Genomic DNA, 22,207 nt, shown 5'->3' with positions numbered 1-22,207 from the left:
TTGAAAACACATGATTAATATTTTTATTAATTCTTTTACTGGCCCTTTCTTGTAACTTCCCTAATCTTCTCTTGCCTTATGTCATTTTATGATTCCTTAATTTTCAAACCAGGCACTTAGGATTTGCCAGATTTTCTTCCTTATTCACAAGATAAAAATGCTTATTCAAGTTACTTATGATGGGGGAAGTATTATTCTCTATTTTATGCTTTAATTATGGTATATCTCTACTATATTAAGCTTACTGCTCTTTGGATGAATATGAAGGGTTTGCATCATCACCAAATTTAAAAAGAAGTGACATAGGGCTGGAGAGATGGCTTAGCGGTTAAGCGCTTGCCTGTGAAGCCTAAGGACCCTGGTTCGAGGCTCGGTTCCCCAGGTCCCACGTTAGCCAGATGCACAAGGGGGCGCACGCGTCTGGAGTTCGTTTGCAGAGGCTGGAAGCCCTGGCACGCCCATTCTCTCTCTCTCCCTCTATCTGTCTTTCTCTCTGTGTCTGTCGCTCTCAAATAAATAAAAAAAAAATAAAAATAAAAATAAAAAATAAAATAAATAAATAAATAAATAAAGACTTGTGCCACCACACCCCAAGAATATATTATAAAAAAAAAAAAGAAGTGACATAAATGAGCATATCCTTTCATATAAGATGAATACACTAGATCATAGTCATCTAAAATTAAAATGATTATTCACGGTATATGTGAATTGGAATGTTTATAAGCTTAGTAAATGTCTAGTTAAAATTCATTTTATTGGAGCTGGAGAAAGGGCTCAGCAGTTAAGGCACTTGCCTGCAAAGCCTAATAACCCTGGTTCAATTCCTGGTACTAACATAAAGCCAAATACAGAGTGCAACATCTGGACTTTTGTTTTATTTGTTTGTTTTTTGGTTTTTTTCCCTAGTGGCTGGAGGCCCTTATGTACCCGTTCATGTCCATTCTCCATTATCCACCCCTCCCCATCTCTTTTGCTTACAAATAAGTGAAAATATTTAAATTTTATTTTTTTTTAATTTTTTTCTTTTTTTAAATTTAATTTATTAGTTTTCTTTTCAGTAAATACAGGCAGTTTGGTACCATTATTTAGGCTCATCTGTGATCTACCCCCTCCCATTAGACCCTCCTTGTTAATGAAAATGGGTCGTGCATTGTGGAGTTAGCTTGACTATTCAATCCTACTTTGCCTCTATTTGCTATCACATGTATTTTAAAAAGATGCAAATGTTCTTGCTCTAATCTAATACTCCTATGGATTTATCTTCTTCTGGATATCATATCCGAAATGAAACAACATACTTTTGTTTTGTCTATTAATGGTTCAAAGAAAAATGAATCTAATAGAAAATATCTGCACATTATATATTTAGAAGTGCTCTTTGATGTGAGGCTTGCCATAGTGCACTATGACTTACAGAATTAAACTGACCTGAAAGTCTGAATTAATTTTTTATTTGATTATAATGAGTCTTTCTTATTTTCCTTTTTTTTCTCTAATTAACCATGTTCTTCGTGTTTACTTTCACTAAGCATATTTTTTACAATACTTATAAATAGAAGAAAAGGCTCAGTGCTAAAAATATTCACAGAGGATTGAAGATGTGTACAGCTTTGTTCAGTTACCTGATAGTTATGTAACAGTAAGATAATGTGGGTTTTTATTGTTTTCATATGTAATCTTTTAAAGCATATACCTAATTCTACAAGAGGAGATATATTTATCAAATAATTGTGATTACAGTGAATATATTCTTATTTCACAATTGAAAAACAATAGTCCTATTTTGTATCAAATTATACCTTGGTATAGAGTAATATATGTTTCTACTTCATATTGTAAGATACAGAGAGACCATCACCAAGATATAATAATTAGAATAAAGAGGCATTCTCTAAATTTATGTTTTCTATAAAATCTAAGCATGTATATACATAGTCATGCTACCTGAATACATGAACTTCTGTATATTTACACGCAATAATATTTAAACCACACATTTTATATATTGAGTTTAAATATTAGGTAACTTGAAAAGTGCTTTTGGGGACTGGAGAGATAGATTAGTGGTTAAGGCACTTGTCTGCAAAGCCAAAAGACCTAGGGTCTATTCCCAAATAAAGCCAGATGCATAAGGCGGTAGCGCATGCATGTGGAATACGTTTGATATGGCTAGAGGCCCGGGCACACCCATATTCTCTCTTACTGCCTCTTTTATTTTTTCTCTCTCTCAAATAAATAAATAATATTTTAAAAGTACTTTTGAACACTTTGCTACCATCACCTTCTCTCTCAGAAATGGGCATGACACTATTTTCAAGAAAAATATTTTTGTTTGAAGTCCATGGGTTGAAAACTTAATATACTGATAATTGCTTACTGAATGCATTTGGCCTATAGATTATGTAGCATGTGAGTGTACATGTATTTGTAATTGTGAGTGTTCAATAATTCCTATGTGCTAACTTATACATTTCTTCCATGGTTCTTACTATTATTTCCCTCTCAGTGCATCACTCTGGACATCTCATTAAAAAGATGTTTGAGAGAATAAAGACATAAAAAAAACCATTTTTTAAATGTATGCTCTGAGTTCAACTAGATAAAGAAAGAAGTGACCAAAATATAATTTTAGAAAGATTTCTTGTGAAAAAACGAGGCCAGTATGTACAACATCCCTTTAAGGAAAATACTCCAAAATCTGAGAATTCTAGAGGTGTGTTGAGACCAGAGAAGAATCATGATTGCTTAGAAATACTTGCCTTGTATTTAGAATAATATAGCCTAGGAAGTTTGATCATTAAAAGAGTTTAATTGATTTCTTACAACATGCCTTAAAGTAATTCCAAGAAAACTTTTGCACACCAGTATGGAATGATAGAACAATGAGGTCAGAAGTATCATATCTATCACATCGTGTGTAGGATGACATTAAATTTGAGATGCTGAACTTCTCCATTTAAGCAAGTTTAAGAAACACCAAAAGATGTAAACTTTTGTAGTAAAACTGCCTTCTAATTTAATTATTCAATAAACAATTTCTGAAATGAAGAAAAAAATGTTTACTGTAGGCAAAATACCCTCTTTCTTATAGGTTCTTATTTGAGTAATATGATAAGGTACTAATATTAAAGAACTTACCCATCAACAGGTTTGAAAATATTCTAAGTACACTCTTTGTATCCAAGGTCTGCTTGCCTAAAATAGAGTTCTCTATTTACCAACCTCTTCGACATTCTAATTTTACCTATCTTGCATTTTTTAAATATTTTTATTTATTTATGAGATCATGAGAATACCAGGGCCTCTGGCTGCTGCAAATGAACTCCAGTCATATTCGCTACATTGTGCATCTGGCTTTAGGTTGGTGCTGGGGAATTAAACTCAAGTCATGGGTACTGGGGAATTGAACCAAGGCCAGAAGGCTTTGCAAGCTAGTGAGAGCCTTTAACCACTGTTCAATCCCCCCCACCACCAAATAGCATTTGCTACCACTTCATATAGGCTTATTTGTATCCCTAATTTTTGTCTGACTCCCTCACAAAGATATAGGCATCATATAGGCAAATGCTTTGTTTTGTATCTCAGTATTCAGAGTGTCTAGAACAAAATTTGGCACACAATAGGCTTTCAATAAATATCACTTAAATCAGTTAATTACTATAAATCTGCTTTTATAATGGTGTAAAGTAGCAAATCACAATTATATTGAGTATATTAGTAAATAAGGTTCTTTTAGATGAAGTCCTAAGGATAATTTTATACCAAAAATTGCTTAATGTTCAGCATTTTGTGGTAATACACAATGGCTTGTGTATATCGATACCCTTTCCAAAGACTAGAATGGATATTTTTCTTCCAAAAGTAGTTTAAATTTTCAGTTGCTTTACAAAAATTAGCAAAAAACTTTATTATTATATAAAATGGTAACTATTCCTTATTCACTACTATACCCCTAAATCAAAGCTCATTGTTCAGTACAGACACAGTACAAATCAGACTTGGTATTCTTTAAGTATCTCTAAAGGAACATTTGTTCGAAAGAAACAGAGCAGTAAGAATATTGCAATGATTATACACTTGTAGCAAAAAAGTTAATATGACTAGGATCCTCTCAAACATTTTATATTATAAATATTAATAATTTTACCTAATTTTCTATTGAAATTATATCTTTGCTATGGTACCAATTAGTAGTACCATAAAGTCTAATGCTTTGAAGCTGCTGAATTAATCAAGAGTAGCAAAGAATGCATATGTAGGTTTATTGTAGATATTTCTATATATATTTGTAAAATTGTAATAAATACTTCAAAGAAATATAATAAATTAAGTCACAACATTATTAATTTTAACATTTTCCAGATGGCTTAACAGAATTAATATGCTGACTGCAGGATATGCAGAAAGAGAAAGGATTAAGCAAGAACAAGGTAAAGAAATAATATTTATTTTACAATTGTGTGACACTGTTTTCTTGCAGCTATACAGTCGTTCCTTGTTATGACTTCAGAGAAAAATTTTATGTCTATGTATGATTGTGTCTTTATAGATACTTTAAATCTAGACTAAAGCATCTTATATATAAAGCATAGTAAGTTTAACAGATGAGGGTAAAACTCTCAAATTTTTGAGCATTTATCAGAAGTTCTTTCCTGGCCATTGTCCTCTCTCTCAATCTATTTTCTGTGTGGAAACAAAACCTTAAAAATGAAAAATTCTGGAACAGGAGTAGATCCTGTATATTGACCTACATCGGGTTCTTGGTGCTATGTGTATTTTTAGTTAGCAACTTCATAAACTTTTTTTTTTTTTTTTTTTTTTTTTTTTGGTTTTTCGAGGTAGGGTCTCACTCTGGTCCAGGCTGACCTGGAATTAACTCTGTCATCTCAGGGTGGCCTTGAACTCATGGCAATCCTCCTACCTCTGCCTCCCGAGTGCTGGGATTAAAGGCGTGAGCCACCACGCCCGGCTTATTCATAAACTTTTAAGTTACCTTTTATGCTTTTATGCAAAAAGGTCAGGCAAATGGTCCTTTTTTCTTACTTGGCTATGTTTTCCATCTTTCCTACTATCTAATTGTAATCTCATGGCATTTACCTTTTATTGACCTCACATTTATGAAAAATATGATCCATAATTGAAATCATAAGAAACAAAGGTAATGAGATGAGATAATGATCAAGTTACCTTATGTTCATATATGAAAATTCTCAATAACAAAGTTAAGTAGAAAAATGAAGGCTGGCTTAGTAGTTAAGGTACTTGCCTATGAAGCCTAAGGACCCATGTTCGATCCTCCAGATCCCACATAAGCTAACCGCACATAGGTGAGGCTAGCGCAAGGTTGCACATGCCCAGTAAGTGGTGAAAGCATCTGGAGTTCTATTGCAGTGGCTGAGATCCTAGCACACCAATTACTCTCTCTCCCTTTGCTTCTGTCTCTGTCTCTGTCTCTGTCTCTGTCTCTGTCTCTGTCTCTCTCTCTCTCTCTTCCTTGCTTCCCCTAAAATAAAAATAAAAAAAATTAAATAAATGAAAGCTGTAGTCACCATCCTGTGGATTCACATTTATGAAAGAGCACTTATATACACATTAGAAACAAAGCTTTTTAAAAATTTATTGACAAACTTTATACATATATAAATTTTATTTTGGTCATAATCCCATCCCAATATCTTCTTTTGTACTATATCTTATAGCCCTCCACTGAACCTCTTCTTTTTTCTTTTTACTCCCTCTTCTGTTTTTTATGTCTTTTTTCCCCTTCTTATCATCCATGACAAATTATTTATGAGAGCAATATTGTTCATATCTAAAAATGGCAGCAGATCTAAAAGTAACAACAGCCACTGTGAGGTCATAAGCAGCTACATTATGGACAGAAAATACAATACAAAGCACTATGCCATATCCCTTGGCTCTTACAATCTTTCTATTTGAAACATCCTAAAGAAAAAAAGAATTCTATATATTGACACAGAAACAAAAACCTATTTGTACTTCTCTAGTGTGCATACCCAGTTTGTTAATTGAAGAGTCTCGAAACTGGTTTATTCTCATATAGACCTAGAATAAAATTTCCACCAAGACTTTTTTAAGTAAACTATAGAGCTCCAAAGATCCTGATCAAAGACAAATCATGAAGCCGAATTGTCAGTGTTTAAGGAACTGCCAGTCATTTTTTTCTAAAAATATGTAAATAAGATTGTGAGCTTTGAGGATCATACAGCTCTGTTGCACTATTCAACTCTGTTATTGTAGCAGGAAACCAGCCATATAGATGCATGAATAGGCATGTCTAATTGCCAATAAAACTTTATATATATAGACTACATTGTATAAATTTTACATCAGCTTTCATACTTTTGAAAATATTCTTTTCTTTTTTTGAGCAAATTATAATATAGAAAAATAACATTCTTGTCACAGGCCATTTAAAATAGGTATAGGACCACATTTGACCTTCAGGCAAGGTTTACCAACCCGTAGTTGGGGTTAAGGGCATAAAGATTGGTAGATTGGTGCCAAGAGGGAAAAAAAAACATGTATACTAAAATGGTTAATTTTTTATGATAGAAGTCACTTAAAGATGCAGGTTTGAGGGGCTGGAGAGATGGCTTAGCAGTTAAGCACTTGTCTGCAAAGCCGAAGGACCCCAGTTCGAGGCTCTGTTCCCCAGGACCTATGTAAGTCAGATGCACAAGGTGGTATATGCATCTGAAGTTCATTTGCAGTGGCTAGAGGCCTGGCACACCCATTCTCTCTCTGTGTGTGAGTCTGTTGCTCTCAAATAAATAAATAAAAATAAACAAAAATTTTTTAAAGGGTGCAGATTTGAAATTCTGTAAGATACATTCAAGAGCACCATAAGTCAAATATTAATTTTTATCCAATGTGTAGTAGATAAAAAGTTTTGCTGAGTAGATGCAATTATTTTATTTCAAAATTCACAGGGAAGTGAGGCTAATGGGAAATGATTTTTTGAAAAAAGTGATCAGTGAATTTAAAGTTGATTGTGGAGAGGGAGAAAAGATACTGCATGAAATGTTAAGTACTTCTGTGAAGGGGCCTTCAATAGCACCCTTACTTATGTGATGGCAAACCTAGGCACCCATCCTGCCTGAAATTGCATAGCATTCTATTAAAAATGATAGTCTTAATGTCATAGAGAACATGAAATTAATGCCATAAAAATCATGTTCCAGGACATGAGGCTAAAGATAGTCCTCCAAAGAAGAGAAAGGGAAAATACTTATTGCTGACTCTATTTCCTAAAATGATTCTTGTAAGGCTCAAGGAACTAACTAAAATATTCCAGTTAATGGATGTATCATAGGTAATTCCACAAATAATGTAGAAGTCGCCACAACCAAGTCCCTGTATAAAGGTAAGCTTTAGCCAAAGTTATCAGATCATTAATGTCTTAGTGGCTAAAATTCATCACTTTTATACTTTACTATGTTTTATAGACCATAATTTGTGGTAAGAATGCTAAAAATTACCAGCCATTCTTTTCACTTTTTTTCTTTATTAGATATGTACATACTCAGTGTGCAAACAGCACATGCTGGTACCATCCTTAGCCTCCTGCCCGTCTTCCCCCCTCTGAAGGGACCCTCCTCTTTGGGGTGGTCAGTTATCCCTATGGGGATTGTAGATCATGCATTTTGGGGGTAGCAATCAGCTATGGGGAAAAGGCAATGTCTCTGTGCATAATGTCCCAACTTGTGGCTCTAACAGTTTTACCGCCCCCTCTTCCATGAATTTCCCTGAGCCATGTTGGGTTTGTTTTAGGTCTACTTCAGTGATGAGGTCTTGGGAGCCTCTGTGTCTCTCGATCTCTGATTTGGTAGTAGCTGAGTGTTCTCTGTGTCAATTTCCTTCACCATTGTGCTGGCACCAGGTTCACCAAGAAAGCAGCACTCTTGCTCATTTCTCCAATTACTCTTGGTTTCAGCTGGGGCCCTGGTAAAGTGCAGTGGGCTGATTCTCTCCTCAGGTTCTGCATCAGTCTGAGAAGGAGAAGCAAATTCTCCAATGGAGTGTGAAGTCAGCTCCAGATAAATGGGATTACCATTATTAGTTTAGAGAGAATTTAATAGGTGCAGGCCCTCTAGTAGCCAAAGATTGGTGGGAGCTTGATATTCTCTTTCAAGATGTTTATATTTTTTTAAAGTACAAGAATTAGAAGTGTAAGAAATATGCTGATAGGAAATGACTCTAGAAAAATATCAATTTGCATAAATAAGAGAAATAAAAGATCTTATATCCCAGGTTTAATTTTGGAATTTTATTATTTGACATTAGTTTGAAGCTGACCATGATCTTGATTTTAGTTAATTTTCTATATATTTGGTATTACATAACAAAATTTTATAGTGATAAAAGAACTGGTACACTATATTACATATGCAGGTTCCAGAAAATATTTATTCTGTGAATTAATGCTGACCTGGCCTATTGTGTGAGTATTTATTTTAATGAATATTAAGGTTTGGTAAAGAATCATAGGCAGACACTTGTAGTTACAACTCAGGTCTCTCTTGCTAATGCAATATGCCTAAGACTCTATGAAATAATTGTTATTTCTACAGATTGTACATTCCTAAGGTACTTTAACATATGCCAGAAACATATTAAACTTATTGCCTTTCATACAATTAGGTCTCTTGATATTATACATAGATGTGCAAATCTATTTCACACTCACACAGTCATTTGATGTCCTTTAATATTCTTATGATTGAATATAAACTTCATACAAAATATAGTGTCTGTAAATTGAGAGTAAAATAGTTATCTGAGGCTATGAAGAGTAAGTAGTGACAAAGAAAGAATAACCGATGAGCATTGAGTTATAGTTAGTGTAAAGCTGTATGTAGGGTGGATGGATATAGATAATGATAATTTAATATATGTTTCAAAAAGGTATAAGAAAAAATAATTTTAGGCAGGATGGGTGCCTAGGTTTGCCATCACATAAGTAAGGGTGCTATTGAAGGCCCCTTCACAGAAGTACTTAACATTTCATGCAGTATCTTTTCTCCCTCTCCACAATCAACTTTAAATTCACTGATCACTTTTTTCAAAAAATCATTTCCCATTAGCCTCACTTCCCTGTGAATTTTGAAATAAAATAATTGCATCTACTCAGCAAAACTTTTTATCTACTACACATTGGATAAAAATTAATATTTGACTTATGGTGCTCTTGAATGTATCTTACGGAATTTCAAATCTGCACCCTTTAAAAAATTTTTGTTTATTTTTATTTATTTATTTGAGAGCAACAGACTCACACACAGAGAGAGAATGGGTGTGCCAGGCCTCTAGCCACTGCAAATGAACTTCAGATGCATATACCACCTTGTGCATCTGACTTACATAGGTCCTGGGGAACAGAGCCTCGAACTGGGGTCCTTCGGCTTTGCAGACAAGTGCTTAACTGCTAAGCCATCTCTCCAGCCCCTCAAACCTGCATCTTTAAGTGACTTCTATCATAAAAAATTAACCATTTTAGTATACATGTTTTTTTTTCCCTCTTGGCACCAATCTACCAATCTTTATGCCCTTAACCCCAACTACGGGTTGGTAAACCTTGCCTGAAGGTCAAATGTGGTCCTATACCTATTTTAAATGGCCTGTGACAAGAATGTTATTTTTCTATATTATAATTTGCTCAAAAAAAGAAAAGAATATTTTCAAAAGTATGAAAGCTGATGTAAAATTTATACAATGTAGTCTATATATATAAAGTTTTATTGGCAATTAGACATGCCTATTCATGCATCTATATGGCTGGTTTCCTGCTACAATAACATAAAACCAGATGCACAATATGGTGAGTATGCCTGGGGTTTGTTTTCAGCAGTAGGAGCTCCTGGCACACCCATTGTCTTCCACCCTTTCCTCTGTCTCCCTCCCCCTTTATCCCTCTTTAATAAATAAATACTTTTAAAGCAGTAAACAAAGAAGCATAATATATTTTATTAATTGAAGCTTCTTAGTAATTTGCTTTAGAACCAAAAGTACCCTAAACCTTTTTTGTTTTATGCAGTGCTATTTTATTAACTATATAAAATTGTGATTGTGTGTGTATATATTACAATAAATGCTTTAGAAACACATTGGAATTGATGATTCTGCTCTTGTTTCCTTTTCAAATTGTGGCTAAAATATAAAGCTTTTTATCTGGGCATGGTGGTCCATGCCTTTATATGTATCCATAAACTCAAGAAGTTAGGGTAGGAGGGTCACTGTGAATTTGAGGCCAACCTGGGCTATAGAGTGACTTGAAGGTCACTCTGAGCTAGAAATGACACCTTGCTTCAATTTAAGTTTTGGTGACGAGATCTTGAATATGGCAAAGCTAGCAAGCATAAAATAGCATTGAAATTAATTTTTTTGTTAAATGGTAAGGCATAGTCTCAAAAATATGACTACATTTAATAGAATGATGAGGTATTCATGTCTGTGAATTTTCAGATTATTGGAGTGAGAGTGACAAAGAAGAAGCAGATACTCCATCAACACCAAAACAAGACAGCCCTCCACCCCCTTATGACACGTATCCACGGCCTCCCTCTGTAAGTTAAAAACATGAGTGTACTTAGTATGTTCATCATATTCTTTTACCTTAAGATCACTTTATGTATAGTGAATTATAAGCCAAACCGCAGATCTCTTAGGAAAAAAGAAAATTGGGGTTCTAAAATCAAGAGTTATTTTTTCAGTTTACAAAGAATATATATAATCAAGAGAAACAGTCACCATAGTTTCTAGGCAGAATGAATGTATGTGACCAGTTTAATTATGAAAATACACTGTTTGTGTTAAAGTAGCCTTCAAGGAGTTATCAGCATCAAAAACTGTTTTTATTAGGAAAAGATCTATAGATTTATCTTAGCTATCCCATACTGATAAAGTTCATTCCTGTGTTCTTTAGATGATAAATAATAGTGTTATAGGGCTGGATGTGTGGCTGGAGGTATAGCTCTGTGGTAGAGCACTTGTTTTTCATGTACAAGGCCCTGGGTTTGATCTCCAGCCACAGGAAAATAATAGTACATGTATATGGAAAATATTTTAGCATGTAGCATTTTGGATTGCCATAGAGCCTGTTTTTATAAAGATGTTTTAAATGCTCCAGAATTCTCAAATCTGTATAAAATATTCTGTATATATACTATACTTTAATCTCTTAATACAGTAAATAATTATCTTGGTTTTCTTAGGGCTATACCATTTTATGCCTATTTCCCATCAGAATTACTGAGAATATCTTAGTCTCCCAATTTAACAATACATTCCATGATATGTTAGCATATAATTAATTCCATCTGTCTTGGGACTGAGTCTACCACAAAAGAAAAATAAATCAGATTTAAGTAACAATAACAGTCAAGCTAATTCAACCTTTGTATTATTCCAGGGAACCAATGCATGTTTCCCCTCTTTTGCTCAAACATTAGTATATAAAGAATTCCTTCGAAGCATTTGTAAAAGGCAAATCAGTGTTTCACTTAACAACTTTTTAAATATAAATATAGCATCTTAGAATTACAAGGAGAACATTTTTATTATTACTTAATATGTAAAAAGGTAACCAACTACCCACAGATAATGCCAAGTAACTTTTCCTTTTTTACCAAGAGGGGTGGCCTGTACCTTCATCTCAGCCATGTTTATGCTGGTTCCCACCTCAACCCCATCTATGATAATCACATTTAACAAATCTGGCTGCTCCTGTGTGAAAGGTACTTGGGCCATCCCACTAGCCTCCAGAGCTAGAATAAGGCTTGCCCAAGTCAGGGTGCTGTTCTTCAAATATCTTACATTTTTTGATGCTAATCTTTTTTTTCTTTGCTTGTGCTTTCTGTTATAATATATATTCACAAATCTTAAATTCTATGTATGAATTATTTCATTTTTTTCTTTTGTACTTATATACCCCATGGTATCTGTGCTAATAGCAAATGGTTATCCCCAACAAGATATAATCTCATCATGCCAGTATTTTTAATTCCACAAAAGTACCATAGAATTCACAAGACCTTAAGATATATTTTCTGGGGCACTCATGGTAGCAGACATAGAAAGAAGGGTTTAGTTTGTTTATAAGGTACATAAAATCCAGAAATAATAATTTGTGGTATTATTTCTTTGGAATTTCAAAATGTATAGAGATTTTAATACTAAAGTTTTGTTGTTGAATATTTACATTTATATTTTCTCACAGTTTTTTTATGAATACCTGATATACCTATATCTCAAGACAACCATGTTTCTTAATATGTAAGCTGTGGCCTAACTTTAGATGTCTGCAAATCCCTTTGTTGTTACTTGACTATATAAGAATCCATCCATGAAAATATACCCTATTAAAAACTAAACATGTTCCTTGTTAACAGAAATGATTTATTATTTCCAGTGGAAACTGATCATAGGCTCCTTTTCACAGATGAGTTGTGCCAGTCCTTATGTAGAAGCAAAACACAACCGGCTTTCCTCCACAGAGACCTCTCAGTCTCAGTCTTCCCATGAGGAGTTTCGCCAGGAAGTAACTGGGAGCAGTGCAGTGTCCCCCGTTCGCAAGACAGCCAGTCAGCGCCGCTCCTGGCAAGATTTAATTGAGACGCCTCTGACAAGTTCAGGCTTGCACTATCTTCAGACTTTACCATTGGAAGATTCTGTCTTCTCTGACTCAGCGGTCATATCCCCAGAGCATAGACGGCAGTCCACTCTTCCAACTCAGAAGTGCCACCTGCAGGATCACTATGGGCCATATCCCTTAGCAGAGAGTGAGAGAATGCAAGTGCTAAATGGCAATGGGGGCAAGCCTCGAAGTTTTACTCTGCCTCGAGATAGTGGGTTCAACCACTGCTGTCTGAATGCGCCAATTAGTGCCTGTGACCCACAGGATGACATACAGCCCCCAGAGGTGGAGGAAGAGGAGGAGGAGGAGGAAGGGGAGGCAGCAGGGGAAAACATAGGAGAAAAAAGTAAGTATGTTTATAGAAATTCTTAGATTGTATATACAAAGGCCTAACCTTTTCAAGTTGCTCATTTGAGGAAAATAAGTTTCCCTTTTTTTTCATAACTTAATGGTTTTGGTGTATTAGAAAGTTAGGTCTTCCTTGATGTCCTACTTTCAGAACTTCAGTAATCTGGGGACAATGATACAAAATGAAGCTTGCATATCAAGACACCCACCGTTGGAGGAAATATTTTTTTTTCTTTCAACTCTTCATTTGCCTTTTAAAGTTAATAGTTTTCATTTCTTTTTCTTCTTTTATCTTCTCACTTGAATGCACCATCCTGTCAGTGCATAGTAATTGTCACCTAAGTCTGGGATAAGAAACTGTAGAATGTTTCCAACAGGGTGTTAGCAGAACCTTCCCCACCCACAGCTACACATACATACATACACATTTATATCTTCCCTTTTTATTTTCACATTTAAAGACAAGTCCAAAATTCAGACTTTTTTCCAGAGACATTTTATATAGCATTTATTTTACTCCAACTAGATCATGTTTCTAGAAACCAGTTCACTAAAAACATATGTTTATTTTGTTGGTATGCATATTGATTACAAAGGTGTCAACTCTGAAGAAAAATTAGTCGGTTGGATTTTTTTCCTTTGTTTTGTTGACCTAAAATACTATATGTGTATAACCAGAAATAGTAACAACACTGTAACCCCAGAACCTGGAACATTGAGGTAGAAGGATGAGGAGTTGAAGGTAATCCTTATTTACATAGTGAGTTAAAGGCCTTCCTGAGCCATATATAACCCTGTCTCAAAATATACAAACAAAATAAACTACAAAACATGAATTTTAGCTATTGAGTTGCCATCCCTCCAGCCCCAGAACCCCAAGCATATTTAAGGGAAAGGCTATTAACTCAGTTATTTTAATAAGGGGAAAAATCTAAGTCTGGCTGTAAGTTCTAATTGTAAAACACAGTGCATTAAATAACATTAAACTCTTTATTTAAGATACAGTCTAAGCCAATTAGTGCAGATGTCTCAAGCCAATAGTGATAAAACAAATTATGCATATGATCTGGTCCTCCGAATATATTGTACTCCTACAGCCCATTTTTTTTTTCAAAAATACAAGACTTTGATCACAGAATACATTAATACACATTCTTCAGCAAAATTAGGAAAACAACTCAACACTTACAAGTTATAGGTCAGGAATCTAATATTACTATAAAGTTTGACTCCTTTCAAGAGATCTAGTTTGAAGACTACTGTCAGAAGAATACAGTAAATCTTGTTTTGTTTTTCAATGCTACAGATTTTCATTATATGACTTGATGGGAATTCTATGTCTTCTATTAATAAAATAAAAAAAAATCACTAATAATAAAATTTACATGTGAAGGCAGTTTCAGTGTGAAGAATATTTTATCTACAATCTCCATGAGAAAAAGTATACTATTAGTATAGGCGTGTCATCCATTACCTACCTTTCAAACCCTCCCAACAATGACATCTATTATGGATTATGGAAGAATTTTATAGAAGAAATATTCAGGACTTTCTATAGAAATACTGGCAAATGTAATACATATTTAATATTTTGATAATAAAATTTAAATGTTTTAAACATTAAGATGAATTAGAAACTTAATTTTAATTTTCACCCAGGTGTAATCGTGAAATATGTGAGGTTTGCTTATTCTGCAAACATTAGAGAAAATATTTCATTGACCCATTTTAAAGAAAGTTTGTTAAGTTAGGCACAGCCCTCCAAAATAAAGAATCTTATTCATAAAACCTTCCATCATTTTTATAGGCAGAATCACTGGTGTTGTCTGAGTGAGTGGGGTATTTAACATTTCATCCTGATCATTGGGTTGGGAAGGATAAGGAAGGAGTAAGCATGTCTGGGACATGATAGGAAAACATGACACCATATCTATCCCTTAAAGTTTCCAGTATCACACAGAACATCTCTAATTAGGTAGTTTTCAATTTTTCTTCTAAAGTCTACTTTTTGTTGTTCTTTAGGTTGTATTTATTTTTAGCCACATGGAAGCATTCCTAGATTTTTTTTTTCAGTTTACAGTTGAGTTTAAGTGGATAAATATTTGATATTGTTCATCTTTTAAGTGAGAGTTCTCTTTGTAATATAAATATGATAACACAGAGCAGCTTTAGTAAGCATGTCAATAAATTTGGTATTTCATATTTGTCTTTATAGTTCAATATGATGGAGTAGTTCATACTATTTCAATCAAATATACTTCAATAAAGGTCTTAAACAGGCCTAATCCATTTCTTTCTCTGTACTTTTCCATAAATCTTTCCACTTGAAATATCAGTGTACTTCAAACTCTTCTCAACAGAATAGTGCATTTCATGCTTGCCTGGAAGATTTTTCTTACTCAATGCAATGTATGTTCACCTCTGACATGATAAAGGGTAAAGAGGTTTTATTTGCATTGCTATTTCTTATATAAAGAATTATGCAATTTAATGAATGTTTCTAGTAGTAGGAAGACATTAGCTTTTAAAATCAGTGTTTTCAAAAGACTGTTTCATGTCTACTTAAGGGGTGCCATTTCACAGCTGACCCATATTGGTCAATAGGAATAAGTATGCAGGCTGCTTATTCAAACCAAGCTGCTTGGTATTTTACCAACAGCATTAATTTTACACATAGCAAGAATCTGTGGCCAGGGCAGCCATCTCAGATGTATACCCACTAACACAGAGCACTGCTATGGGACTACACAGATTACACAGCTACTACCTGCATTTATAGAGACAGAAATATATCAGTAGTGTATTATTAAACTGCTTGGGGCCACATTCAGTTTGATTGACTAGAATATATATGTACTAATCAAGTACACATGTACAGAGAAAATGAGTGTAATAACTGATTCCAAACATTTTTTCAGTTTGCCAAAAAAATTTAAAAAGTAGGAAGTGTTTGAGTGAGCCAAAGGAGTAACAAGAAAATATGAGCATAAAACCTATTTTATACCATAAGAATAATGAGATGTCATCAACTAAACCTCTTTCATGTTATTTATATCTTATGTTATATAATATGATATTGGTGCTTATATGTGCAATATAATCTCAGAAGCAAGATACACCTAAGTTCACGCTCTGGATGATTTTCACTTCTTCATGGCTGTGAAATTTGGCCTTGCTTATGAAGTATGAGTTTAGCCTTCCTTAAAGCAGACTTCAATCTTTGTTCTCATGGTTGAACTTCCTTTTATCTTATTTTGTAATTTAGCTATTTAACTGAGTCATGCTGTGATCCTCTCAGGTTGAACTCATTTTAGTCTGAAATAGATGGTACTAACAGTACACAAATGAGATGTGTCTTGTTTTCTTTTGACTGAAAAATCAGCATGCATATTAATTATCCTGACCTACTTGGCTGGCATTTGGATGAAGATGAGTATTTTCCTATTACCCCAATTAGCAGTTTTAGAGCTTACTGGGGTGTGGACCTTATAATACCCCCATTAAATTATTAATTATGTCAGCTTATACAAGTTTCAAGGACTATAAATCTTTAAAGTATAAAACAAAATATAAAGATATACTTAATTTAGAAATCTTCACAATAACAATAAAATACTGTCTGACAATGCAGCTTGAAGTCTGCTTAGAATGTCTCTCTTTCCTTTTGTCATGGGAGGCTATGTAGATGGGATTTTCAAAAGCTTTATCCTTTAATCCCACTGATTTCCCCATTGACATTTATAAGGTACTTTGTTAGCACACTTTTCTTTGTATTTGCAATCGATGAAGTCATAATGCTCTCTTTTTCATTACCCTACCTTACCTAATGGTTCTCTCACATAATTTATGCATGTATTTAGCCTGGCTTTAGAAATGTAAAACACAACTTAGGTCTTTGGAGAAGAGCCAAAAGATAAAAAATTGATTACCTTTTTGCTACTGTGTACATTACGTTATCTGCATTAGATATTATTGATGCTTTCCAAGGAAATGCTCAGAAATATGTGCTAAAGTTATATCTTAAAATCTAACACCCTTTGCACACCAGTCAGTGATAACTTTAAAGCTGTGCAGAATATCTAGACAGAGAAGATAGATAATGACTACCAATATAGTGTAGAAAAGATTCATTTGGCCTCTTCTGTCATTGTAAGAATCATGCAGTAATTTCCTGTATATTTTCTAAAATTCATAAATTATATTTTCAGAGCATTCAGATAGAAGGTGCTGGCAAAGGGACAATATACTTCAAATATAAAACTGTGTTGAAGGTGAGGAGGGGATGATACAAACTGAAAATAAAGAAAAAATTTGCAGCCATTTTCATTTTTTTATTTTCAAGGTAAATTATATACACAAAGAATTTTGAAGAACACAATCATAAATAATCTCTGAAATAGTAGCTCAAATCTACTGGTATATATGAAATATAAATTAAAAAGACATGATAAAGTCAGAGAAAGAATAAAGAATCTTAAATATGTTACATGCATATTTAAGGTATCATTCTTGGGTGTTTATGTAACAAGAATATATAAAAAATGCAAAAAAAATCCTAGAAAAAATCTTAATATCATAACATCTGATATTGAATATTGTTAGGGAAACATAAAAGCCAAAAATTAGGTATAAAGTAACATACCTGTAACTCACGTAATAGCTAAAGTTGGGTGTTCAATTTTACTTCTTTCCTTTTTGGCTTAAATAGTGAGAACAATTATTATCTTAACTTATAGGAAGCTCAAAGGTGAGACTATTTCTATTATCAGAATTTTTAGTTACCTTTTCTGTAATATTAACAGCTCCATGTATCACTTCTCATAAGATGTCATCCAAAATGCCAAAAACCAGGTCCTATCTTTAGTCCTTTTTGTAAGAAGAAAGCAAACTTTTCTTGGACCCCTCTACCGTATTTGCCCCCAGATTTTATTGGTCAATTCTATACAACATGCCCATGCCTAAATTGCAAGTAAAATTAAATGAATTAATAGGTTAAATAAAATTTTATTTGTTTTTAAGATAATGAAGGAAATATACCAAGCTGTGATTACTTTGTGTTATGTTACTGCATCTGGTATCCTTAGTTGTCTGTTCAAGCAATATTTATTTTGTATGTATCAAAGCACACACTCCAACTCACATCTCATTTAAAAGTCTTGGAACTTTTGAAATGTTAGATATGTAAAAGAGAAATGAAAATTATATAACCCTGAATGCATAACATGTTTGATATAATTATTGTTGCCTTGGAAATAAATAGCCATGTTTTCCTAACATAGACTACAATTTCTAGAAATAGTCATTCCTCAGTTTAAATCTAAATTCTTGCTTTGTCAATGTGCTATGGTAAGATTGATCAGGATATTTAACACCTTTAGATATCAATAGTTTTATTGTTAAATCATATGGTAATATTACCTACTTTTTGAGATTGTGTGAGAATTAAATAAAATAACTAATGACATAAAGCATTTTGTACACATAACTGATACATTGTAAGTGTGTCTATTGAATGTTACAAACATATAATATATAATTGTATTACAAGTTTGAATTAAGATAGGAGGACAAATAGCCAGGGAAAACCTCACCAAATAATAGTTATTTGATTACATGAACTATCTTTGCTTAGTTCCATCCATTGAATGGAATCATATGAGTTATTTTTATAGCTCACAATGATGAACTAACAGCAATTTTTGTTGTTTGTTTTTCGAGGTTAGGGTCTTACTCTAGCTCAGGCTGACCTGAAATTCACTATGTAGTCTCAGGGTGGCCTCATACTCATGGCAATCCTCCTACTTCTGCCTCCTGAGTGCTGGAATTAAAGGCATGCACTACCATGTCTGGCTAATAACAACAATTTTGAATATTTTAACCTAAAATATTTATGCCCTAAAATAGAAATATGCCTGTCATGTTCTTATTATTCACTGATTCTTTCCCTTTTGCATTTAGACATTTGGAAATTTGAAACTTTGTGTTTCAAATAGCAACAATATTAATCATATATATTTACTGAGGTTTTTTTTTTTTGTTTTTTTAGATCTTCCCATTTGGGTAACAATTCAAATATGTTCCCTTCAGAGTCCTTCCCTGACAACTCATTATGACCCTTAGTAGAAAAGACATTATTGCATGAATGAAGGAATAAATAATAGCTAACCTCCTTTGCAATTTCTTTTCCATTTTATTATATAACATAGGCAAAGCCATTGGTTTATGCATTGTGTGGCATGAAGCAGGAAACAGAACACTGTGTACTTCTTCATTTTAGTTATTATATAGAGGGAAAGACAATATTGGCTATGTTTCTAGGATTATGTAATTTTCACTCTTCTTTTACATTTAACTGGTATACTTAGATGAGGAGATTTGTGCTTGGGTATATGCTTTGATATGATCAGATGCTAGTATCTAGAATTACTGATTTTTACACTGAGACTTTTAAAATATTTTGTTATTTTTAGATTAAAGATTAACAGCTTTTATTGTGTCATTTTCATCCACACGTTGTTTGGTTGATTCTCCCCCACCCCTGCTCATCTCCTGCCCCTACCACCCTGTTCTACTTCCTTACTATACCCATTCACTCCCATTATTCTCCCTCCCATTTTTTATTTTTATTCATTTATTTAGTTGAGAGAGAGAGGCAGATAAAGAGAATGAGCATTCCAGGGCCTCTAGCCACTCCAATCATATTCCAGACTCGTGCGCCACTTTGAGTATCTGGCTTTATGTGCCAGGAATCAAATATGGGTTCTTTGGCTTTGCTGCCAATTGCCTTAATTGCTAAGCCATCTTTCCAGGCCTCCCTTCCATTTTAATCGCTCCCATATCTTATTGTTTACATTTTATAATCACATTCCATCTAGTTTAGACAATTTTCCTTCTCCTTTGCTCCCGTTTCAAGATGAATGTCACAAAAATATGACATACTTCTCCCTAAGAAGTCATCTATCATCTACCACCATCTTAGCTTGTGAAAAGTGGTGAAAATGCCACTTGTACTTCGCAGATATTCCTTCGTTTGCCAGGAAAATAATATCAGAGGTGTTCGTAAATAATTGCATAATAATTGTACATACTATAGAGTCATACAAGCAGAAGATATGACCAGGTCAGAATGAAGCTCGCATAACAATGGATGACAACTCATCACTAACATATGTAAGACAATTTATGATTTACTTCTTTATATCAAGACAGGTGATCAGATTCAGTCATGCTCTTTATTATTGTTATCTTCTCACGTAATCAAAGCAAGCCACTTTTTAGCCCAGTAATAGCTTATTAACTTCGCAGTGAAGCTCTTGCTAGTAAATTTTATATATATATATGTCCTAAATTCAGCCTACATTTTCCTTGTTTCCCTCATGCCACAGAGAGCTAAAGGTCACAAATGCCCCCTTTTTGTTCCTAAGAAATCTGTTTCTCTTACCAACTACTACAAGGTTGAGATATAAGCAATACATGAGATATATAGCAACAAATGAGATATATAGCAAACCTTGGAAAGCTTTTCATTTTAACTTCTGTACTTTCTGTTTTGTTAACTCAAACAAATTGCTTATTACAAAATAACAGTGATGAAAGTTCAGTGCAAACTTCTTTCATTATTATTCATAGATAAGAACTATGAAAATTTAAAATTTAAAAATTAATTCTAGGGCTGTAGAGATGGCTTAGTGCTTAAGGTACTTACCTAAGGACTCATATTCAACTTTCCAGGTCCCACATAAGCCAGACACACAGTGACACAAGTGCTCAAGGTCATACATACTAACAAGGCGGCACATGCATCTGGAGTTCAAGAAGCCCTCGTGTGCCAATATTCTCTTTCTCTCTCTCCCTCCCTCCCTTCCTCCCCCACCCTCGAATAAAAAAGGCAAGTCTGTCACACTGCCTCAAAAAAAAAAAAATTCTGGGGAGATATCTTGGTCAGTCAAGTGCTTGCTTTGTTACCAGGAAGACCAGAGTTTGATCTTCAGAACCATTGTAGAAGTGCCAGTGTGGTTTTAATACAAGCACTGGAGGAGAGACAGACAAAACTCTTGGGCCTGCTCATTAGTCAGTCTAACATAGTTGAGTTAGCTCGAGGCCAATGAGAGACCATGTCTCAAAAAAGGTAGATGGCATTCCTGAAAATGATACCCAAAGTTGTCCTCTAGCCTCTACATGCATAGTGCATGCATATACAAATCCTGCCCCCCCCCAAAAGTCATTAATTCTAGTACACAGTGGTAATTTTAAATAACTTGTCACTTAGAACTTAGCACCAATCCCAGAATTAATTCCTGTAGAAATAGATTGAAAGAGAAAACTTAACTATGAAAGAGAACTGCTGATATATGAGCTTAATGGTAGGGAGTGTGACTGTGTATATACATTTCAGTGCCATGAACTTTTGCCTTTGTGATGAAAACAGCAAAACCAGAGCCATTTCACTTAAAAAAATTAGGGTGGGGATATTGCTCAATGATATAGTACCTTCCTGACATGTGCATACCCCTTGCTTCCAATACTCCTAAATAAGAAGAAAACTCATGGCAAGTTTAGCCTTCAAAGACCACAGAGTATGGCTCCAGAGCCTATATCTAGTGATAAGTTTTCCATTGCCTTTTGGCTTAAAGGTTTTAAATACTAAGCATTCTATTTAAACCTTTCTCCCTTCCTTAATTTTTCCAGTGTTCTTGGTAGTTCATTCTAGCTACTTGGACTGTCTTATAATTAGCCGAAGGCAAATCTTAACCCAATATGTATACTTTTTTTTTTTTCAAGGTAGGGTCTCACTCTAGCTCAGGCTGACCTGGAATTCACTATGTAGTCTCAGGGTGGCCTCAGACTCAAGGCAATCCTCCTATCTCTGCCTCCCAAGGGCTGGGATTAAAGACATGCACCACCACGCCTGACCCAATATTTATTCTGAGTAGCTCACTTTCTTATAGTCAGAATTTTTTCTATTAATATGAGAATATTGCCAGTAAATGTGTTATTCAATAAATAAAGTGCCCATTGTATGTATTTTAGAAGTGACATTTGGGATAAAACCATTTTAAATTTAAACCTCATAATCAGAACTTCTAGAAAATGTTTTTCTCATGAGGTATAATATGACAGCTTCATGTATATTTATTTCTTTTACACAAGGTACAGGTATGTTAATAAAATGAAATGTATGTGTTTAAACAAAAGTGTGAA

The 22,207-nt window shown here is 34.0% G+C and overlaps 1 protein-coding gene across 5 annotated transcripts in view; it reads left to right on the top strand.

Annotated features, from left to right (window-relative positions):
- Positions 1-22,207, top strand: part of Cnksr2 (connector enhancer of kinase suppressor of Ras 2) — a 304,624-nt gene that overhangs the window by 242,450 nt on the left and 39,967 nt on the right. For all 5 annotated transcript variants that reach the window (XM_004670647.3, XM_004670646.3, XM_045140782.1 and 2 more), the window contains 3 exons: positions 4,366-4,433; positions 10,489-10,589; positions 12,464-13,004. In XM_004670647.3, the coding sequence (XP_004670704.1) occupies positions 4,366-4,433; positions 10,489-10,589; positions 12,464-13,004 (710 nt within the window). The remainder of the gene's footprint in view (positions 1-4,365; positions 4,434-10,488; positions 10,590-12,463; positions 13,005-22,207) is intronic.

The sequence above is a fragment of the Jaculus jaculus genome, chromosome X (assembly GCF_020740685.1).
Source record: "Jaculus jaculus isolate mJacJac1 chromosome X, mJacJac1.mat.Y.cur, whole genome shotgun sequence".
NCBI classification, from domain to species: Eukaryota; Metazoa; Chordata; class Mammalia; order Rodentia; family Dipodidae; genus Jaculus; species Jaculus jaculus.
The sequence above is the reverse complement of the archived record's forward strand: the minus strand, read 5'-3'. Positions and strand labels throughout refer to the sequence as shown.